This window comes from Anthonomus grandis, chromosome 22, assembly GCF_022605725.1.
Source record: "Anthonomus grandis grandis chromosome 22, icAntGran1.3, whole genome shotgun sequence".
NCBI classification, from domain to species: Eukaryota; Metazoa; Arthropoda; class Insecta; order Coleoptera; family Curculionidae; genus Anthonomus; species Anthonomus grandis.
In genome coordinates this window covers 27,651,605-27,671,567 of record NC_065567.1, presented here as the reverse complement: position 1 = coordinate 27,671,567, position 19,963 = coordinate 27,651,605, and the positions used below count along the sequence as shown (strand labels likewise).

General features: G+C 33.2%; 1 protein-coding gene across 6 annotated transcripts in view; it reads right to left on the bottom strand.

Moving 5' to 3' along the window:
• LOC126748735 (uncharacterized) overlaps positions 1-19,963 on the bottom strand; it is a 36,315-nt gene that overhangs the window by 15,086 nt on the left and 1,266 nt on the right. For all 6 annotated transcript variants that reach the window (XM_050458139.1, XM_050458141.1, XM_050458143.1 and 3 more), the window contains exon 2: positions 15,194-15,357. In XM_050458139.1, the coding sequence (XP_050314096.1) occupies positions 15,194-15,314 (121 nt within the window). In that variant the 5' untranslated portion in view covers positions 15,315-15,357. The remainder of the gene's footprint in view (positions 1-15,193; positions 15,358-19,963) is intronic.

The following is a 19,963-nucleotide window of genomic DNA, read 5'->3' as shown; positions in this document are numbered from 1 at the left end:
ATATCAAATTTAAATAAACAAACGGTGTTATAAGCTTAGATATTGGTGACGAAACCAGCTATTATCCATGCATATTATTTTAAAAAACAATGATTTTTGAAAATAATTTTTTACTGGTAAGTTGTGTGGGGTGGGTGGGGGGCTAAGGACAGGATTAATGAAAAACGTTTTTTTTGCAAAAAATAATTGCCTAAGAAAAAAATGGCTTTTAAGAACATTATAGGTGATAAAGAAACCTATAGTATTTGTATCTATACTTTTTTAACATAACCTTGAAATTTTCGGCATTTAAAAAATTGACAAAGGATTTACATAGCAAGTCTTTACATTTGATCGCTCGTATATGAAAAATAAAATAAAACAATAAAATTTATTTTTAAAAAAATGCAATGGTCTAAAAAATTGCTTGGACGAAATAAAAAAAAAAATCAACTGCCTAGAAAACAATAAAAAATAACAAAAATTGACTACGTTTACAATTGATTTATTGCCAGATCTATTAAAATACAACTAAAGCCAAAACAAAAAACACGATTGATAAAAGAGGCATTTTGCTTTACCGAACAAAAAAAAAAACGAAAATCGGCGCCACTATCGATATTTTAATTTGCGAAGCATTCGCCCAATTTACATGTCCAATATTTACCTAAACGTTATTGCCCAAAATATTGGCTTTAATTAAAAATGTACCGCTTTTAGCTACGGCTTCCCGATGCACTTTTAGAGCTTGAATTTCCATATACATACAAAAAAAAAACGTTTTTTTTTTCTATCAATGAAATAATATTGAATTCTATCCTGAAATAGAAAGTTACATGTACAGTGATTGCCCTTTAAGGCCATTCCGAGAAAGCGTAATCATTTTAAATTGCATGCAGTGCTTTAGTAATATGATTTTATGGTAACTGGTGTCGAACAGGAATATTGCCAGTATGGTTTGGGTGAGTGAATCCTGTCGGAGCGGTAATTCCGGGATTATGTATAAGGACAAGGGGGTGTCCGGGAATGGTGTAGTTTAGCGACAATTCCCATTCCCCCAATCAGGGCGGTTACCCTTTTCGAACCCCGTGTGCCACATTACTGTCACCGGCATGGTTTACATAAAAACTACTGAAATATGGATGGGATTTACCGCAGGATTACCGCAAAAGGATTCGGGATATTTTCTATTATGACCCTTTATTTCGTATTAATTTTAATTATTGGGATACTAATGTTTTAATTAAATATTCTGAAATGAATGAAAATGTTTTTAAAAGTAGCTAAAAAAATTAAAATAAAATGTAAAAAAAAATATTTCAACTGCCTGGAATATATGAAAAAATAATTTTAACTGCTTGGAAAAAAATTATAAACATATGACCATTAAACAAAATGATTGTGTTTACCTTGGCGATAATAAAAAAAAAACGAAGCAAACGATTCTTCAGACTAGCATCAGTTAAAAATATTTAAAGGCCCTATATACGAAACGTACATGAACAAAAAAAAAGAATCAAACCCACAAATTAAATTAATAAAAGACACACATAAATTATAGACACCTTCTGTCTCTCTCTCTTCCCCCCCCCCCAAAAAAAATAATTAAAATAATTAACTACATTTAATTTTTCCAATGCAGTTCAAGTACTTAAATAACCGCCTGGGCGAAACAAAAAATAATATTACAGTAGCTTGAAAAACAATGAAAAATAACAGAAACTAACTACGTTTACCTTTAAAAATTACTTCCAAGTGTCTGGAACAAATGTAAGTTTAATTAAAAAAAAAAATTCTCGGCATTTTTTTCTAAAAATTTCAACTGCTGGGAAAAAATTACAAAGATATGAGCTATTAAAAAAACGACCTCGTTTACCTCGAAGATTTAAAAAAAAAATGAACCAAAAGATTCTTCAAGCTGGCATCAGTTATAAATTTATAAAATAATTAAACATCTTATATATGAAACATATATTAACAAAAAAAATCAAAACACAAATTAAATTAACAAAAAACAAACATAAATTATGCACCTCTTCTGGGGGATTCCCAAAAAAAAACTTACAGGTATTCAAAAAAACAACTTAATCAGGCACTTAAGCACCAACCAATAAAGTCCTTCCAATTAAAATCTTCTTAAAATAATTTAGCGGATGATACCTCCAAGCAAGGGAGGGGGTATAGGTGCAACCAATTAACTGCATTGAGCGAGATAAAAACACATATGCTAGACAAAAAGAACCATATAATTATTAATAAGGCGTGGTTATAAGTACTCTTCCACCTCTCCGTTCAATCTTTGGATTACGTGAGGATTCCTTATCAAACATTCTGGAATCCACTGGTGTCGATTAAAATTGTTTAATGTCGTTAATATATTTCACTCATGTCGCCAAAACAATGAACTTTTATGGGTTTCCTGCAAGCGATTAGTAAAATGGTCCTATTGTGGAAAACTACTTGTTGCAACGCAAACGAAATATTCAAACGTGATAAAAAAATATATCGATTTGAATATTTCAGATAAGGAGTGAGAATCGCCTGTATGGGAATAAAGTCCAAAGCAATTAATTGGAAATACAAGGTGAAATAGCATTTAAATCGCCCTATAAGGAATGATGAATCTTATGCTAGAATTTTTGGTTTAAAATCATTTGCAGAAGAGTTTACAAAAAAATGCAAACAATCAGATATTATGAATGCAGTTGGAACTAGAAATGCAGAGACGAAGCATTTGATCTCATTCAACTTTATTATTTATTAATCTCAAATCTCTACCCTTAAGACTGCATGAAGATTGAATGGAACAGGTGCAAATACAACAAGGACACGGTGTCCTATTGCTTTTGACATTCAATTTGTATTACAAAAATAATTTCAATGAAGGCCTTAACTGAAACCCAGACTGAATAAATTTCGATACGCTGGTGATAGCATTGCAAAGGTTAATAGACCATACTACAGTCAATGTGGTCTTAATAACAAATGATCATCAGCAAAAGAAATATAAATGGAGATCACCTTGGAATCATTATAAGTAAAGAATTGGATTGGATTTTAGATATTTCTTCAAAAATGACAACATATCTTTTGAAACGAAAGCAAGACACTCAAGAGTATAAATCTTTCCTGTTTTAATTTATGGCGCCACTAAAATATCTGGTGGTATTTGAGATGTGGCTATAAAAAAGAGTGCTCAGAATAGCATGAACAGTACATTGCAAACATAGAAGTGCTAAGAAGAATAAAAAAGAATATAGAGTCATGTACATCATTAAAAAGAGATAACTAGAATACCTGAGGCATGTTATAAGAACTAAAGATCCATACCCTTTACTGCAAGCCATAATTCCATGTAATTGGATTGTATTGATTAGAGTTATTAATTTAGAATAATTCCTGAAGACGTTTTTTTGAACTTTGAGTTAAGAAGAAACTGGATTCCAAGGATCCAACAGCCTGGAAAAAAATCATAAATTTCTTCCAGGAGAGAAAAAAAGAAATTACTATAACATTAAAGTCTCTTAAGAATTCTATATTTGCTTCAACTGCCTGAAATAAATTTAAAAAAATTACTTCCCCTAACTAGAAAATCGTTAAACGAAATCAATTAGTTAAAAAGGAAAAACGAACTTGCTTAATTATTTTGTTTGATTTAGGTCAAAAAACAACTACTTCAGACTATCGATTCATATATTTTGTTCGACGTTTCGATGTCTATGAGATCATCTTCAGGACCCAACAAAAGATACACAAAACCCAAATAAAATCATACGTTTTGGTTATATTTTTGCAAACAGTACAAATTTACCTTTAATGCTCAATGAAAGGTAAGTTTTTTTCGGTCTAATTTAAATGTTTTGCATAAAATTAATTCTTTTGACGAGTTGATTATTAGGATATAAATTCCAACTAAAAAATTTAAAAAAAATATACTTATTATAATTTTACACTTACTGTACACAAAAATATACTTACACAAAATTGTACTTATTATTATTATTAACGAAGACGATCTACGATATGTAAGAGTATATACATTTTGATGAAATGTTTTTCATATTATCTGTTGTAACCTTGGTTGTTATATTGGTTTTTAAATTTAAAAAGTTGCAATTGTATTAAATGCAAGTTTTTTTAATATTTTAGTTAATTATTAAATTATTAAATCATCAAAAAAATTTATAAAATGCAAAATATACACACTTTAGTTTTACTGTTTGCGAAAATGTAACTTTTGTAACTAATAATTTTATTTGTGTATCTTTTAGTGTCCTGAAGATGATCTCATAGAAATCGAAACATCGACTATTACACATATCCAACAAAATAATGAAGCATGCTTACAGACTGAGGAATACTTCAAAGAAAAAACGAGTTTAATTGCCTTAAAAATGAATTTCTTTAAAACCTTGCTACCCTTAGTAAGGTTTTGAGGAGAAAATACCTTACTACATATTGCTTCTCCATGCCAGGAGAGTATGCAAATCCATAATACCTCTAAAAAAAATCCCACACCAAAACCATAATATAGGGTGTCCTCCGTGAGTGTTTGCAGATTAAATCGGGTAAAAGGTTAACGGCACCGAAGCATTATTCATTCATATGCGGGGCATGTAATCAAAATTCAACTTCTAATTACTTTTTAGCAAACAAAAAGTGTCGGTTGGTATACACGGGTTCGCCATTATTAATTATTTCGATCCTGCAATGCTCGCCGAACATTTATTATAGCAGAGATTAAATTCTTCTTTTTTTTTCTTTTCTTGTTCATTTATTTTTAGCTTCTAATGACGTTGTAATGGCTCGTTTGCGCGACTTTTTTAAAGTTAATCCAATAGACAATCTATTATAACATGAAATGATAAAAACATACGGACGGGGGGACTTAAATATCTTGATATACGCACTGATTACCTAATGCATAATGTATGGACTCCTTATGTCCTAAAGGCATTTATTTAAAACATAGATTTATGCTCGCCACAAGCGAATGCTAATGCCTCTCGCTTTTATATATTATACAAACATGTTAACTTTTTCCTTGCAATATAAAATTTTGTTGTTTTAGGTTTTGTTTTTATTAAGGGATCCTTAGGCTCATTTTCATAGCCATAAATTTATTAACGAGAGGGAGTGTCTTATGATTTATCTAGAGCGTTCGACTTTGTACCTTAATTATCAACTCAATTATGTTAAAAACGAAAATAATCAACAACCCCTCCGAAAAGGGAACACGCTAATTGGTTTTAAAGAGATAATGAGATATATCGCACCCCGATCCCCAAGAGTATCCCTGGATCGTCTGGAGTGACCTTTGAAAATGTCGCCTCTATTTGTAACCTTTGTCGCGCTTAATCAGGGCTCGTTTTACCTATGTGGCGGCATCATAACCTTTTATTGTCTTATGACCTTCCACGGGCATGTGTTCCCAACATGCGTGAATTCACAATGGATAGATCCAGAGATTTAATATTGTATGGATACAATGGAGGTTTGCTTGATTTATGGGTCTTTAAGAACGGTGGATTTGACACGTTTTCAGTTTAGTCGAATAGAGTAGTTTTGATGATTATTTGCGTTTCTTGATGTGAGGTTTTAGAGCAGAAATTAATTTAAAAAGGTCTCAGACTCTAGACCTGAGTGCGATAGAACTCAAAAAATTGACCGATTTTCGGCATCTTAGATACAAGAATCCCATACTAAACTGCAAAGCTCCTCCAGATAACACCAAACATACCATTTTGGTACCACTTATGTCGTAATGGCACATTGCAGCGATGTTTTTTAAGAATTATTACTAATATCATGATTTCTTCATGTTTCAGAAATATTTGTATGTGTTTTTTTAAATATTCATAATAATTCAATATATTATTCAAAAATACCTAATTATCCTATCATTTAACAGAATTATTTTCAATTTTCACAACATTTTACAATTAATAAAAAAAATTAAATACAAAATTGCCACCACTTAAAACAACAACGTTTATTTCATAAAAGAAATAAACGTAAAATAAAAAGTACAAGCAATCGGATTTTTAATTATTTGCTATAAATTCTAAATATATTTTATATTATTGACCAAGAAGGACATAATTTGTAGTTACTTTTTAATTAGTTACAAACCAGTACTTTCGTAATGTAGGTGGTCTAAAGAAGACGCTGGTATAGTTAGTTCGATTTCGAAAAAAAAAATTTTTGGTGAAAAAAATCGATACGGGGGGGTATACCCGAAAAACGAAAAAACCCAAACTTTGGAGGTCGATATCTCGGCTTCTACTAAACCGATCTGAAAAATTCCAACGGTTTTCTCTTAGTTTCGTCTTTCTGAATCCAACGAGACCATCCGCAAGGTCGTAGCTCTGATAGAAGCTGAGATATGGCATTTGTGGAGCCCATATTTGGCCTCAAAAACGAGGTCGAAAAATGACTTTTTCCGAATTTTCAAAGTGCTGTCATTCAGTTAGTTTTGCTCGAATCTCGTTATAACCCGGTGTTTTCGTAATGTAGGTGGTCTAAAGAAGACGCTGGTATAGTTAGTTCGATATCGAAAAAAAAAATTTTTGGTGAAAAAAATCGATACGGGGGGGTATACCCGAAAAACGAAAAAACCCAAACTTTGGAGGTCGATATCTCGGCTTCTACTGGTCCGATTTGGAAAATTCCAACGGTTTTGTCTTAGTTTCGTCTTTCTGAATTCAACGAGACCATCCGCAAGGTCGTAGCTCTGATAGAAGCTGAGATATCGCATTTTTGGAGCCCATTTTTGGCCTCAAAAACGAGGTCGAAAAATGACTTTTTCCGAATTTTCAAAGTGCTGTCATTCAGTTAGTTTTGCTCGAATCTCGTTATAACCCGGTGTTTTCGTAATGTAGGTGGTCTAAAGAAGACGCTGGTATAGTTAGTTCGATTTCGAAAAAAAAAATTTTTCGTGAAAAAAATCGATACGGGGGGGTATACCCGAAAAACGAAAAAACCCAAATTTTGGAGGTCGATATCTCGGCTTCTACTGGTCCAATCTAAAAAATTCCAACGGTTTTCTCTTAGTTTCGTCTTTCTGAATCCAACGAGACCATCCGCAAGGTCGTAGCTCTGATAGAAGCTGAGATATCGCATTTTTGGAGCTCATTTTTGGCCTCAAAAACGAGGTCGAAAAATGACTTTTTCCGAATTTTCAAAGTGCTGTCATTCAGTTATTTATGCTCGAATCTCGTTATAACCCGGTGTTTTCGTAATGTAGGTGGTCTAAAGAAAACGCTGGTATAGTTACACACCCAAAATTTAAGTTGGCTGCAGTTGGAGCACTGACAAGTGTCAACACTGTCAACAGTCAAAACTCATTGCAACTTTGCAAGGTGTTTTTCTGTTTATAAAGCTACTTCAAATAAGGAAACAAGTATATTTTAAATTAAAGAAATTTGGTTTTGTAGGTAGTTGAATTCGCAAGAGGAAAAAGATATAGATATAAAGGTCAAATTAAGATGCCAAGGTGTTAAAGAATAACGGCAGTTAAATAATGTTAACAGGATTTCAGCTGCTTAACTTTTTACCCCGTCTCAGTCAAGTTATTATTAATTAAATTATTAAAATTTGATTTCATTTAATCTAATAGATAATATTTTTTTTTAATTATACCTATTAGCAGGTGCAACTTTCTTAAATTTTAGAAAGTGTAGGTTGTAAGAAATCAATAATTTCTTCCAGGCATTTGGATTATTTAAAACAAGGAAGAAAAGGGAGAAGAAGAAGAAGAGAACAAACGTTTGATTTAACTGTCTATCAGAAACTAATATTTTCTTCTAGGAGTTTGACGTCTTTAATATTAAGAAGAAAAATGAGAAGAAGAGAAGAAATGTTTGACTCCTGTAAGAAATCAAAAATTCCTTCCAAGCATTTGACGTCTTAAAAAAAGAAGAAAAAGAAGAGGAACAAGAAAAGAAAAAACGTTTGGATCAACTGCCTATAAGAAATCAATAATTTCTTTCAGGCATTTGACGTCCATGAAAAAGAAGAAAAAGAAAAAGTTTAATTGGTTATAAAGGGTGACATGGTTGCTGGAATGAATGTATGTTTCTATTCTCGCACTTTCAGGCATATTTCTATGTAAATAAAAAAATCACATTTATGATATTATAAGGGTAAGTAAGTTTACGAGCGGATATGACGACCAGTAACAATAATTTTTCATTATCAAAAATAAAGTTCGGTCGTGGGAGAGATGTCAGTCATCAACGACGTGCGGAATAATAAAATCGACTGATTTACGACATGCGGAAGTGAAATTGCAATCGTAAGTACGACGGGGCCCATAACGTGCGATATAAAAACCTAAAATGGACGGAAACCCATTGCCACAACGTATCAATCCGAATCACCCCTCACCCTTAACAATAATCCACCTTATTCAAGTAATATATTTTCAGTTGTTAAATTATTACTTAAATTCGGACTCTAAAAGCCATTGAGGGTAATTAAATTTCAAGGCGTCGAAGATGATAAAGCGGCAATACCTCAAAGTCGAATATCCTGATGCATTACCGCGAAAATGGACGGAGGGAGTCCTGCGGTTACCCTGGATGGTGTTAAATATCGCGAAACGCGTGTAACCATGATGGTGTAGTGTCCAGAGTGTCCTGTCCGTCCGCACATTGTTGCGTCGAATTTAGATTGATGCGAAACGGACGCGTTGAGGGCACAAGGGCCGATCCGAAATCATCCCCTTTCGCTTATTCAATTCAACCCTGCTATAGTGGTGGTGGTGGTTATGGTGGTAGCTCTTGACCAGTAATAATGGCACCCTCTTGTCCTTAGTGTTACATTTTTGATCATATAGAAATGGAATGGTAGTTTAAAGTAATTTTAGGTGCATGCAAAAATTGTGGTAATTTTTTTTCACGTTTCAAGGCTGGATTTTTAAAATTTAATAAAAAAATTGAGTAATTTGACCCAATTCTAAACAAATGCTAGAATATCGACAAAAATATGCATCAATTTTCAAATCTGTAATGGCCATCCCATCCATCGTATTATCTCAAATAATGACTTATAAACATTATACTGTTTAAACCGTATGCAAATTGTGATCTGACCAACCCGACATACATTGACTTAACTATGCGATTCCTCAAAGTAAATCCTAGCATTCGCTGTGACTTAACTGTTAATTGATTGACATGTTCATTAAAATTTAATTGAAAACCAAAGAGTATGCTCAAATCCTTGACTTGTTCTTTATTTTGTAGAAATTGACCATCTATTGAATAAGACAAAAGACATTTCTTCTGAATTTTCTCTCCATTTCACGCTCGTTCAAAAACTTTATTAATGGTTTATTATAAACTAAGCACTCACCCTACAACCCCATCAGAAAAACTTATTTTTATTAAGTTATTAAGCAATAACAAGTGATTTACTCTGTCAAATGCCTTGGAGAAGTTGGTATATATGGCATCAACCTGAGGCACCCTACAGTTTAGTAAGACCATTGCTTCAATATTATTCACCAGTCATATATGCCTGTCATATACATAAACTGGAGCAGGTGCAAAGATAATTTCTTAGATATTTAGCCTAATAATCCAATATTCCTCTAGTAAATAATTTCCTTCATTTGCAAAACGTATTTTCAGTTCGTATAAACCACTTAGAAACTTGATTTCCACAAGAAAGACAAGGTCTGTAAGTTTCATCAACCCTTTAAAAGGACCAATGCAGGGTTTAATTCATTTATTCCAAGGGTGTTACCAATGGCAAACTCCTATGAAGAAACTTTTGACCTTTTTTATGTTAACTTTGAAAAATTTGTGTAAACAAAGAGAAAACAGCTGATTACGGAATGACACAAGTGGCACATCGCACGATCAGGATGAACAGTTTGAACAGGATGAACAGTTTATCCTCCACTTTGTTCAAATTTAGCTCACGAAAAAGCCTCGTATTTTTAGCCTTCATATAGCAGGAATTTCTTCAAATCTAGGAGCTATAAATTTTATTATATATATATATATATATATATATATATATATATATATATATATATATAACAGTTATCTAGTTATCAGTTAGCTAAATATAAAACCCTCAAGAAAAAAAAAATAGAACAAATACCTTTATTTGTATGAGCTGTAAAAATTAATCTCTCTACCTATAGCGAGAACCTTCGGGAATTATGGTCAGCCGAGTATATAAGGAGCCGCGTCGCCAAACGGAGCCAGTGACGAAATATTGGCGCGAGATTTGAATAGTTGTAAATAAATTAGTTGATTATTTTCGATTATTTTAATTCACACCTAAAGAGCAAAAAAACGGTACATTAATTATGACCTGTGAAAATGTTTATTTTTTTGTGTATTCTTACGCCTTTCTTAGATCCATAAATTAGCAAATAAATAAAATATTTAATAATTTCATTACAAAAAGTTGTATCCCAATTATTGAAAATATATTTAATCATTTTGCCTCTAAGAGTTTAAACTGTTGATGGATATTATGTTATATGAGATCGATAAAGTAAATCCTGCTGCTTATGGCGGAAGGCAGATTAGCGGAAACTGCATATACTAAACAATTATCTGAGGATTATACGGCAGTTTATTAGCTCTCAAATAGTAAATACATACGTGCACATATCTAATCATACCGCAACATAAGCCCATATTGTTGATGGATTAGGCAATGCGTTTGATGTTCAGTGGTATTTGCAAAATCCTTTCAGGGACGTTTTGGTTCATTCTTTTGGTAATAATGTGTGGAAACTAAAATAACTCCTCTATAAACCGGATTATAAATAGATACGGAGGAGCCACCGTAATACCGTAAACGTCAATAAATTCTTAATAACACCTTTCAAGGTGAATTTATATGCAGAGCCCATTTTCCTAGTTCGTAAATGTCAGCAATAGGGTTGATAGAGAGGGCCCTCGAAGTCAACTAAAAACTTGTTGACATTGGTGTGTCGATAAAACAGGGCGGAAATGATTAAAACGACCCGAAACAAAAATCATTTTTGCCCCGGTTCGGGTTTATGGCAAGCGGTGGAAATGTGATTGTCATATATGATCAAATGCTTTTTTAGGTAGTCCGGTGGGGCGAGTTAACTACTTCCGACTTCCCTGTAGGGACATAAAATTATAATCGGACAAATAGTATAATGCGTTTTAGTTTTTTATGGTTGTCGGGTTTTATAACCTTAAACAAAAAAAAAACTAGTAGTCTAAAACCAGTAAAGGCAGAACACTTAATAAAGTTAGGTAGCCAATCAATATTTGACGTTACAGAATGACTTACGTCAAACATTTCGATAGGCATATAATTTATCGTGTACCTCAGGCTGCAATTATAAAGTTACCTGCAGAGACAGTAGCTTGTTGATCGGTATCGTTCCCTTACCTTTTTATTTCCACTTGTCAGATAATAATTGAATAAGATCATCTTTTAGCTACTGATTCTTATCTAGTTTTGATGCCTTTCATGATAATATTATTATTAATTCTCTCTTAGGTTTTAATAAATTAGATGTATATGGATGTGTTATATTAAGCCAGATTACACACATTTTGCTGACCTCACTGGAGATTAAATGCGAAGCATAAACCCTCTTGCCTTCATGCAAATCGGTTAGTCAAAGTAATATTCAATTACCGAGGGTTTCGCTCTTGCTGATTAACCACGTGCACGGCTACTCTATTAATTCAGGTATGTTGTATTAATCCAACTAGGAAAATAGATCCCTAAAAGAACTTAATTATTTTATAATTATCGTATAGGGTACCTTGAAGAACAATTTTAAATTATAAAGCCTACGACAATTTTTTCATAAAATAAAGGGGTTTCTGTAAAACTGTTGTAGATGTTCGTACAACTGTAAGGATATAGATATAAAATTATTTTGAAAGAACTTTATACAAATTATATATACATATTTTGTCAGACAAGCTCGTTGCGTAAGTATTTTTTTTATTTTTCAATTATTTTATGTTTGTGATTTTATAAAATATTCTTGCGGTAATTCTATTTTAAATTTCAAAAATAAAATTATTGTTTTAGCGATTTTGATTGTGTTATAAGAGACCTATAAAATATTTTCTAAATAGTTATACTTGAACCGCATAATAAGCACTACTATAAAATAGCTTTATAGCAGTCCCGAATATATTGTATAAGGAATTCAAAAAAAATATACTTATAGGACTGTTTTATAATTGTGACATTGGTAGTCATATACCGGTTGTTTACTAAAGCTCCTAAAACGACTTAACTGTTGTATAGACTTAGTTGTAAGTCTAATGGTGTATAGTGGTTTATAGCCTCATCCTAAAATTTTCACGTTTTTATAATATGCTATATAATTGTTCTATAACAGTTATAAAACTAATTCTTTACTTTTAATATTTTTTGAAAAAAAATATTGTAAAATTTTATTGAATAAATCTATATTCTCAATTTTTTTTAATTTCAATAATATGAGCATTTTGCCCTTTAAAATTAAAATAAACCCTCAAAAAAAAAACTTGATCTACTGAACCACCCTTAAGAGAAGGTGGGGCATAGGGATAAATATCGATTCCTACAGGATTATTACGGCAAGGGGTGGCCAAATACAAATCCGAATTTTATTATTATTAAAGGTAATTTGTGCCCCGCATACAATAAAAATATTTTTATCGCGAGCTTTTAAATTTCGCGCTAAACGCAATTTTATGTGCCAACGCGACAGGCAAATAAGCGCCTTTGTACCCTCGCTCCCGCTTTATTTTCAAATATTTTAATAAGCTGCTTTTCTCTTTGTTTCTCTTACGCCGAAACGGTGACATTTACTACTATTCCTCCTTTATTAAAACTTATAGGGCCAACTATTTTCATAAATCCCTATAGCCTTTTAAAGAGGAAAAAACCTTATTTGCATCAATGAATAGGACATTGTCCTGAGAAGTTTTTTCGCTTAATTATTTACAGGGTATCCATTTTGAGCTCAACCATATTAAATCGTAAGGTTTTTTTTTGAGTCAGTTTTTGTGAAATAAATGCCATTGAATACAGGGTGATTTACTAGTGGAAACTGGCATTGGAGGACATACAACTAAAATATTCTGTTAGGAGATACGTGTACATTCACGGGTTGTTTATGGGGTTCTGTCTATTTGTAGAACATTTTACTACTATACGTGAGAATGTGAAAGTATTTCATGATCATCATAAAGGTAAAAAGCCAAAATTACATTTTAAATTTTGAACATCACATGGTTATGCACTACATCAAGTCAATTTAACGCTACCTACTTATAACACAGATTCCATTATGATCCTTATTTTATTTTTTGCTGTTAAACCTAACCTCAATTTATTTTGTTTATATTTTAAATTATTAATAACTAATCTCCATCCTATTTTATCAATTTAAACTTTTAATTTCCACCTTTAACTTATATGTGTTGTTTTGTTTTTTATTAGTGATTACACCAGGTTTAAAATTAGTTCGTACTTTTAGTGTAAATTAGGTTTAACTCATAAATATTCGTAACGCTTATTATTCCTGTTTTTTTCTTATAGTGTAATTAATAGGAAACTTCTGGAACAGCGTTCTACCGAGTATATAAGGAGCCGCATCGTCGACAGTTGTCAGTTCAATGAAGTTAAGTTCGGAATATTGACACGTAAATAAGTACAGTAAAAAAATTAATATCGAAGTGAAGTGTGTAAATAAATTAGTTTACTAAATTTTTAATTGTTTTAATTCATACCTAACAAACGAGAAAACGTTGAAAAATACATGACCACTACTAGGTGGCCGCCATTTTGCGTGATTGTGTCCTTTTCATGTTGGTCACTCCGAACATTTTCAGTGTTACCAATATATTAAATAAAGGTGATGAAGTTGATGGCGCTGACGTTTGACGCATGATCTGTCACGAACTAAATTAATTTTTTTCATTGACATTGTTTGTAAGCCATTATTTTAAATTAAAACATATGTGTCAGAGATTAGAATTTTTGAAATGGGTATAATTAAAACCAAATTATAGAGTTTCATTAACCTTTGTTTTTAACTAAATTTCCTAAATAAACACAAGCAAAAATTTAGTTTAGGATTTATAAGATTCAAGTTTATGAATAATAAAATACATATTTTAAAGAGTGCTTCATTAAAACGTTGTTTCATTTTAAGTGATGATTACTTTCTTTCATAAATTTTAATGAAATTCTTAAATAAATACCAGAGAAATCTCAGATCTAACGCAGCTATCTTAAATTCTCAACTAAATGTGACTTTCTATTTTGTTTTTGTAAATATAACCTCCCAAAAACTTTAACTGTTTTGTTTCCCTACAATTGGCACAACTGAAATATGTCAGAGGACCCAATCATTCAAAATGACAGCCATAATGGGGGTCATTTATTTTTCAATGGATTGGCAGTGCAGGTATAAGTTCATGACTCCATTTAAATTAACGAAGTTCACTTCTACTTCAATTAAAACTTTAGTTGTCCTCTAATGCCTTACATGCACTCTGCAAAAAAACGACCCTGTACACAGCATAAAGTGCCCAATAATAATCTGAGTAAAGTCGTAGACAGAGCCTGTGCAGAGTTTCCTGAACTCATATTTTCGGGTCATTGGTTCACGCACAGTAAAAACAGGATAAATAAAATATCAGTGTGAGGGTGTTGCGCGGGTGTATATGGGAAACCGGAGCCATTCCACTTTATGGACTGTGGAAAAGTGCCTTGGCAATATGGGATGCAAAAATTAAACGGCACTGCAAATGACATTGACGACGAAAATGTGCGTTTTGATTGACGGGGGTGTGGGGTTAGGGGGAGTGGTTGAAAAAGGACGCCCGCGGCAACCCCTGCGATTGTTTAAAATGATCGCCTCGAGTTTCATTACACTCGAAAGATGAAGAAGACGACGACGACGACGAATTCAGGGCGCACAGGAGATTTTGAATTTAATTTACCGTTCAAGGGCTATCGAACTGAAAAATCGCACTCGCGGAACACAAAAGCGCCCTCTCGCTGGATTCTCTCTTTTTTTTTTCTCCGGCAAACTTCTGCCGTTTCATAATAACCGTGTAATCTTGAGCTTGAGGTTTTTTATCCCTCGAATTAATCGCTACCCTTAAGTGCGGTAAAATAAAAAAAAAGTATATAAAACCAGTTTAAATGTAAATGGGTTGCAAATCATTATTTTTATATAAATAATACTTACGTTCATTTTTTTCTGTTTCTTCTTGCTCTTCTGCGCCCGAGGAGGCATCGCCTTCCTCATCATCGGGCGGAGTGAAGTAGCATTGCGTAAAATCCTTACTTTTCCTCCTTCTCCCGGGCATTTTGAGAAATTCTTACCAAAAACGAGCGAAAGTGACAACAAACCTTTAAAAATATGTCTCCCTATAAAATGTGTTTATTTATTCGACCACGTATAAGATGATATTACCGCGTGTATTTCGCTGACGCACCTATTCATAGCAGAGGAGATTAAATTCAAAGCCTAAACCTTTCATGCAAATTCGTTGGCCAGAGTGGTATTCAATTACGAGAATTTCAGTTCCCGATTAAACGCATGTAGTCTCTGTGCTAATTCTATGTGTCGCCCCCCTCAACCCCTTCTTTTCCAGCCCCTTTGTTCAATGTAATTTGGATTTATTATGGAATTTAGTTTACTTAAGTCCTGCATGTTCAGAATATGTTCTATGGGGTTTTAAGGACTCAGTGGTAGAGGATCAAGCATTTCTCAAAAAGTAAAATTTAGGAGGGCAGATTGTGGAAAAACTATGATAAATTTTTTGTTATTGTATACTCTTGACTTTCTCAATCCAACTAGATAGTTGTTTTTTTTAGGCATTTTTAAAAATCAATTTTATGATGAAAAAAAAAAACAATTAGTTGACGAATCCTAAACTTCGAAAGACGATATGAATAACTATAGGTCTACTACACAATCTAACATTAACCCATTAGTGCATATAGGGACTATATGGGGGCCGTAGAATTTTTACCTACTGTAGAATGTTTGAACTGGTACAAAGCATGGATCCGATTTTATATATTCAACAAGTGTGGCGGGTGAATTTTTATGGTGTTTTGTGAATATTTTAGTATTTGTTACAATTTATAAACCGGGTGTTCCAAAATGCTTTTCACAGCATAGAACTTCGCCATTTTTAAAGATAAAAAATTTCCAAATGTGTTTTTTATGTGAGAACCCCTAACTTTTTTTTTTCAAATTGCACCCTCATTTTTCTTTAATTTTTTTTTAATAGAACTTTTAATTCTAATAACAATGACTGAAAAAGTTAAAAAAACGCTATTTTCTGATATTTTTGATATTTATAAATAAATCACTAAAGTATGCTGAGTTTAAAATTTAATACGAAAATAATATTGGTGTGAAAACTTGAGTTATTTAATGAGATATGGATTAACGGTTTCTGTACTAGCGCTACATAAACCTATTGCGACAAATTTAGGGTTCTCTAAAAATAATTAAAATTACTTGTGGTACATCGCAAAAAAGGTAATTTTGCAGAGATTTTAAAAATGCAAAAATCCAATATGACGCCCATAAGAAAAAACAAAGTTGATGATGGTAGGCAAAAGGCAAAAGGTCGTATTAAAAATTCAAAAACACCATCATGTAGCCCGAAAAAAGCGGCAATACAAAAGTGCAAATTATTTTAAAATCGGATCAGAAATAAGCTCAGACAAAAATTAATAGTGTTTTTTTTTCGATTATCTTCAGAACCATTTGCAAATTTTTAAAAAGTTATGGTATTATTTCAAATTGTCTCTTCATAATCTTTCAGAGCTTGAAGAGCATAAACCTGATAGGATAAATCGGATAAGAACATGAACCCATATCATTTTCTGCTGAAGGTAATCGACTAAATCGGAGCAAGTAATTCGAAAATTACATTTGAATAACAATCAAATATCGACTTTATAAACTTCGAGTTATTATTGAAAAATTGAACGTCAAGAAAGTTTGATGGAGTTGATGAGAATTGATGAATATATAATTTTATTATGGAAAACACTATGCCAAACAAAGAGGATATCAAACTTACTTTGATAATTGAAATTACCGTAAAACGGGGCTACTTTGGCACACGGGGTAACTTTGGCAGAGCGTGCGCGCCTCTGTTATATTAGGCTTGTTTGTCTAATTCAAATTCAAATTCAAATAGTTTATTGTCCAACAGGAAAATTCCCAATTACGATCAAGACAATCGAAATAATTAAAATTAAAACAGTACAAGTTATAAGCACCTTAAATAAGTAGTACAAAAAAAATAATATAAGATCCAATATAGAGTGATAACAAAATCTAAAATTTAAAACAATAGCATAATTGTAAGAATATAAGACACACTAACCAAATGATAACAATCACAGAAAAATAATCAGGTATCATTCAAATTAGGAGAGGAACACATCCTTTTTTTAAAAACATATTCAGTGCTGCTAAAGATGTCGATATCTATAGCATTCATCTGATTATACCATGTACAAGCACGGCACAGTGGAGCTTTGCTGGACAGATTTGTTAAGTTAAGAGAGGAATAAAATATATGGTGCCTCCTTGTATTGGCAGGAGGAACAAATAGAGGTAGCCTCTCTAAGAGCTCAGAACAATCAATTTTATTATTGCAAAGTTTATATAAAAATTTCTGACTAGAGAGAATAGTATTTTGCTTTAGTGACAAATAGTTGAATCTATTCAGCAGGTGCTCCTGTTCCACACCTCTTACTGGATATACTCCATCCAACTTAACAGAAAGTAACTTTAAGAATCTGCGCTGTACATACTCCAGTCTGTTAACATGAACATCATAGATGGGGAACCACAACATAGAGCCATACATTAATTTAGACTTTACTAATGAATTGTACAATACAGTCAAGCTGGATAATATATTCTTAAATTGAGAAGTGGACTATAAACCCGAGGGATTTTAAGGCTGAACCAGTGACCTGTGCTACATGCTGGTTGAATGTGAGCCTCTTATCTACTTCACTGAAGAACAGTCTAGCAACTGAGAACCACTCAATATATATGGGTATAAAATCTCTTCATGAAGAATTTTTGACATTTGTCACAGTTTAGGGGTAGTTTATTTCTTTCACACCATTCAAAGACCCTATTCATGTCCTCTTGCAGCTTCAGGCAGTCCAGCATAGTACGAATGATACGAAATAACTTCAGATCATCAGCGAATAAAAGACAGAAACTCTCCATACAATCAACTAAATCATTAATAAATAGATCAAACAGCATTGGGGCGAGGTTACTGCCTTGGGGCGCACCACTCGAAGCCATGTAATACTCAGACCCAAAACCATTAAATTCAACATACTGAACCCTGCCAGTCAAATATGAGATGAAGAACTCCACCAGACAAGGATGAAATCCAGCCAAAACCAGCTTCCGTACCAGCAAACCGTGATCCAGCCGATCAAAAGCCTTGTCTAGTTTTAATTTTTTAATATTCAATGTCCGAGAGTTCTTCAGACAGGTCGGTATGTTCCGCGGCGCGAAATTATAGTAGGTTGCCTGGATCGAGGCCCTATAAAAACTACACGGAACAAAATTTAGCGAATGCATTGCAAGCTGTTAGGGAAGAGAGGATGTCACAAGTACGAGCTTCTAAAACATGGAAAATATCTAGAGGCACTCTTCAGAATAAGCTGTTTGCGAAACATGAGGGTCGTGTAGGTCACCCCACCATCCTTACCCAACAGGAGGAGAGGCTAATTTCAGAGACCATCAACCAGGTAGCAGATTGGGGTTTTCCCGTTACTGTTACTGACACCATCAGAGAAATCGTGCAAAAATATGTTACAAAACAAGGCAGAAATATTCCTGGATGGCCCAACAATAGACCAGGACCCGACTTTATTAAAAAATTTATTACCAGAAATAATATTAGCATTCGATTGGCATCTAATGTTAAGCGTGCACGTGCTTCGGTTGGGCACGCTGATATAATGGAGTTTTTCGATAACATTAAACCTCTTCTGGAGTCCAGTTCTGCGAAACAAGTGTTTAACTATGATGAGACTAATTTCACAGACTACAGATTAGGGGTACTAAAAGATTTAAAATGGTTCAAGAACTTTCGCGTTCAGCAATAAGTGTAATGGTCTGGAATCCTACTACCAGCAATGGTAGTCTATAAAGCCAACAACATTTACAAAAATTGGACTGTTGGTGGCCCTCTAGGGGCAGTTTATAATAACAGCAGCAGTGGATGGTTCGATATGAATCTCTTTGAGGTATGGTTTTTTAAACTGTTGCTGCCCCACGTCAAAGAAAATTGTAATGGTGAATCAGCTGTTCTTTTAGGTGATAACCTAGCCTCACATTTTTCTCCAACCGTGGTAAAAGCTGCTAAAGAAAATAATATTTATTTGGCTGTCTCTCACTTTATGCAGCCTTTGGACGTGGCTTTCTTTGCTCCCATGAAAAAGAAATGGAGGGCTATTTTAGACGATTGAAGAAAGACCAGTCGCGTAAAAGGCACTCTGCCTAAAGAACACTTTCCGAATCTTCTGGATCGCTTGTGGAGATCTCTACAGGAAAGAGTAGAAGACAATTTAAAATCCGGATTTCGTGCCACCGGAATTTGTCCATATGATACGCAGCAGCCTTCAAACTCCAATTGATGCATCTACGAGTGATATTTTGAATGATCGTTTATTAGAGTTTCTTCAGGAGATACGTGGACAATCAAACACTAACCCTAAACGAAAGCGGGGACGAAAAATTATTCCCGGCAAAGAAGTCGATTGTGAAGAAACTAAAGAGGAGCAAGACAAGGAAAAACTAATCGAAAATGAAAATAATGACAAAAAGAAGATTGCGGGAAAAGGGAAAGGCAAATTTTTTTTAAAAATCGACATTAAAAGATGTCAATTTACCATCATCCTCAAGTACCCACAATAAAGACGAATGCGGAATTTGTGCTGCTTATTGGTC